The sequence below is a fragment of the Poecilia formosa genome, unplaced genomic scaffold (assembly GCF_000485575.1).
Source record: "Poecilia formosa unplaced genomic scaffold, Poecilia_formosa-5.1.2 Scaffold1120, whole genome shotgun sequence".
In the NCBI taxonomy this organism is placed as follows: Eukaryota; Metazoa; Chordata; class Actinopteri; order Cyprinodontiformes; family Poeciliidae; genus Poecilia; species Poecilia formosa.
This window is the reverse complement of record NW_006801059.1, coordinates 6,870-10,977: the sequence shown is the minus strand read 5'-3', so window position 1 is coordinate 10,977 and position 4,108 is coordinate 6,870. Positions and strand designations below refer to the sequence as shown.

The following is a 4,108-nucleotide window of genomic DNA, read 5'->3' as shown; positions in this document are numbered from 1 at the left end:
ACCCTCACAGAACCTTTACAGAACCTTTACAGAACCCTCACAGAACCTTTACAGAACCCTCACAGAACCTTTACAGAACCTTCATAGAACCTTTACAGAACCCTCAGAGAACCTTTACAGAACCTTTACAGAACCCTCACAGAACCTTTACAGAACCCTCACAGAACCTTTACGGAACCCTCACAGAATCTTTACGGAACCATCACAGAACCTTTTGCTGTGTTTCAACATGTGTTCAAATAAAATCAATATTAAGTTTGGATGTTTTTAACTGATTCTGTTTTCAAATTCTGGAGTTTTGTTGAAAACAGATCCAGAAATCAGAAGAACTTCAGCTGAACTCTGCACTGGAGGCATGGAGTCCTGACTGTGCTGGTCCCGGTCTTTTGGGTTCCTGGTTGACCCATGTCTCTTCTGGACCCAGGTGGAACAGGTGGACCGGGCCGCTCCCATTCTGGACTGCCTGGAGAGCCCCAGTACCGTGACGGACCTCGGGGCCGGCCGCTATGGCATCTTCATCACCAGCAGACACCTGCGGGGCTCAGACCCAGACAGCCCAGCAGAACTCCTGGAGTTCTCCGTCATCATGCCGCCTCAGTTCGGATCCTTGGAGAACGCAGCCACAGGTAGAACCAGAGGACGGTTCTGATCCGCAGCGGGTCAGAACTTCCTGTTCTGGTCTCGGTCTGTTTCACTTCCTGTCTTTAACTCAGTCAGCACCAGAACGTACTGGGCCCTGGCGTTGGGCCTCAGTGTTGGGTCCTGGCGTGGGTCTCCGGCGTTGGGTCCCAGCTTTGGGCCCCGGCGTTGGGTCCCGGCATTGGGCCCCGGTGTTGGGTCCCGGCTTTGGGCCCCGGGTTATCCCCTCCTCATCCTGCAGGGTCCGCCATCAGTCAGCGTTTCACCCAGCGCGATCTGGACCGGCGCTCCGTCCTCTACATCGTCCCGGTTGATGTGGATGTGACTGCCGACGGGTTCTGGTTCCGACTCGTGGACCCGGCAGGAAATGGAGCTCCACCTCACAGGTAGGTGTCCGCTCCAGTCACGTGACTCAGTACCTGTTTGTTTGGGTCCCAGACTCCGGTTCTGGTTCCGGTCCTGCAGGCTGGAGCTGTTCTGGTCTCGGGTCCAGCTGTCAGCCAGCTGCTACAGAACTTGCGAGACTTCGAGAACTCTGCAGATCCAGATCCAACGTGGTGGGCGGAGCGCCGACCCGGCTTACGTTTCCATCCAGGTGAGTCCGAGTTGGAACCAATCGGATCAAACTAATCAAACCAGAACCAATATGAGCAGATCAAAGGTTTACCCACAGAGGTCAGAACTAACCGGGTTCTACAGGGTTCAACCCCACCGTCCAGTTCCACGTTTTCCCGTGTTGGACTGAACCCGGTTCTGGACCTTGAAACTCAGAAGCTGCAGTGGTCCAGATCCCGGTAGAACCAGCTGCTGGGTCATCTGGCTCCAGCAGAGAAACTGGGAGCTTCTGGTTCTTGCAGCGATCTGTTGGTTTGTTCCTCCAGGCTCTTCAGGAAGTTTAATCCTCCAGCAGAGTTCTGATGGAAGCCGGATCAGATCAGAACTAATTTGAATAACTAACTGAGCGAAATATTTGTCAGCCGAGCTGAGCGGAGCTTTGCTTGCTGCGCAGGTGGAGGAAGGATCGGCCAAAGCCGGCCGGGATTTCACCCACAGCTCAGCCACTCTGATCCAGTTCGACACAGGTCAGGTCCAAAGCCGGTTTTCCGTCCTGATGGGTCCACTGCCGGTCTGATGCGTTACATCCTGTTGGCTCCAGGTGTGAACGTAAAAACCTGGAGCGTCTTCCCGTTGGACGACGGTCTGGAGGAGAACCACGAAACCTTCAGCGTCACTCTGAGGAACCCTCAGAACGCCGTCATGGGTCAGAGAAACACCGCCGCCGTGGAGATCCTCGACCCCCGCTCAGGTGAGAGCAGAACCCGTTTCTGTTTTGGTCTGTAGGGGGAGCCGTCAGCCTCTAGGGCAGACATGTCCAAAGTCCGGCCCGGGGGCCAAATGCGGCCTGTGGTCAAATTTCATCCGGCCCGCAGCCTGTCATGAAATCAATAACGTCTGGCCCGCACATAGAATTAATACATTGGGCAGCAGTACTGTTACCTGCATAGGGCGGAGCTTACACACTAAATGCCGTTCCTCATTTACCCACTAGAGGGCAGCAGCCCCGTGACTCAGACCATTTGCAGATGGAGTGACGCAGAGAGCCGCCAGCAGGTGGCACCAGCAGCTTTCTCTCATCAACTTTTACCGACAGGTTTCGAGAGATTTGAGCATTTGGAAAGAAAATGTTAATCTTGTTTGGGTCGACGTATTTGTGTGAGAAGACATTCTCGGTCATGAACTTAAATAAGAGCCGTGTCAGGACACGGCTAACGGACTCTCACTTACGAGATATCTTGTGCATCGATACCCAGCTCCGGCTCTAGACAAGTTTAACGGGGGGCATCGACTTATTTTGGGGGGGGCAAATGAATCTACGTAGCTGAACAAAGACACCAGTAGCCTACAGGCTACTTGTTAACAAGCTTAAGGTTCTGTATTGATGTTAGCTAGTCATCCTTTAGCTAACATTACCTTCATCCAGCAGCTTTACTCAACAGTCGGTTAGTTTGGGGGAAAAACTGTGAAAAGTTCTTTGTGTTTTGCTGCCATGATTCTAACTCACCTGTAGCTCCGCCCAGCAGCAGCAGGTCTCCTTCACAGGTGGAAACCCAGCGCGAGCGGCGTAGCGCTCATGTTGCGTTTGAAGGCGGCTCGGAAAAACAGGTTACCACATGTTAATGGATTAAACAGTTTTAACTGCTGAAAAAGGTGACAGGACACCGATATGGGAAGTGGGGAAGCTCCTATTGTATCAAATTGATATAAGAATAACAGAGAGTTGGCCATTCTAAGGTAAAAACAATAAACAGCTTCCAGTCCATGAGGGGGGGTTGGAGGGGGCACGGCTGACTCTGAACGGGCAATGTCCCCCAATGCCCGCCCATGCCACCGGGCCTGTCAGTACCACTGCCTTTGAGCCAGACCTGGCCCATGTGCTGCAGTCCAGATCTCAGTATCTCCCATCACTTTAATGCAGACAAATTATTTGTCATTTACAATAAATCTCTCAATAAATTTAGTTTTTTTAAAGATCAAAATCAGTCAAAAATTCAGACAAGTTTTCAGTTTTCACTCCAGAATAATAAACTTTTAAGAATCTAATTAACATTTATAGTTACTAATATGTCATATTTCAAATGAGTCCTGGACTTGTTGATATGACTATTACTTGCTCATTTCTCTGTTATTTTATTTAAAAATTCTGTAAATATTGAACTGCCATGGTGAGATATTTGTTTATGTTTCAAATGTAATTTATACTCATGAGTACAATTACTTCTGTTTAACCGTTAGAAAAAAGTTCAAGTGTTAAAAAGTGAAGTTAAGTAAATAGTCAATTGCATATGATATGCATGTTTCAAATGAACCTAAAGACATGCTTAAGATCGCTGAAATTAAAATAAAAAAGCAAATGTAAAACACAGAATGGCTTCCTGAAATGTGTTTAAATATATTGCTGTTCTATCCTACAGTTTTAGTGCACCAAATCTGGCCCCCTTTGCAAAAAGTTTGGACATCCCTCCTCTAGGGGGAGCCGTCAGCCTCTAGGATAGCGGTTCTCAACATGGGCTGTACCGCCCCCCGGGGGGGCGTTCAGAGGACCGCAGGGGGCGCTGGCAGAAATTTTTACAAAAGGGGGGCGCTGGGATGCCTTTGGGGGGCGTTTGGTCAAAGTAGCTCAAAGTCTAAACTGGTATTGTTGTGCATATAAGGTATATATGTTTGCTAAAACTGTATTGTGTAACATTAAATCATGCTTGGCTAGAACTATATCGATGGCAGCTCTTCTTCTTCTTCTTCTATTCAGTGTTTGTAGCTTGTAGCTCCTGCTACTAGTAGCTTCACCGCATCAGTTCAGCGTCTCACAGGCTGATGACGTTGCTGTGATTCACTTTGTCTGGTATTTTTGTACACATGTTTTTTTCAGTTCTGTGATCATGTTAAAGCAGCAACTTATATTAAAGTGTTT

At 48.9% G+C, this 4,108-nt stretch overlaps 1 protein-coding gene across 1 annotated transcript in view; it reads left to right on the top strand.

Annotated features, from left to right (window-relative positions):
* The window catches only part of LOC103132545 (FRAS1-related extracellular matrix protein 1-like), a 26,578-nt gene that overhangs the window by 15,758 nt on the left and 6,712 nt on the right, over window positions 1-4,108 (top strand). The window contains exons 13-17 of the mRNA XM_016667447.1: window positions 425-626; window positions 881-1,025; window positions 1,105-1,234; window positions 1,649-1,721; window positions 1,796-1,945. Of these exons, the coding sequence (XP_016522933.1) occupies window positions 425-626; window positions 881-1,025; window positions 1,105-1,234; window positions 1,649-1,721; window positions 1,796-1,945 (700 nt within the window). The remainder of the gene's footprint in view (window positions 1-424; window positions 627-880; window positions 1,026-1,104; window positions 1,235-1,648; window positions 1,722-1,795; window positions 1,946-4,108) is intronic.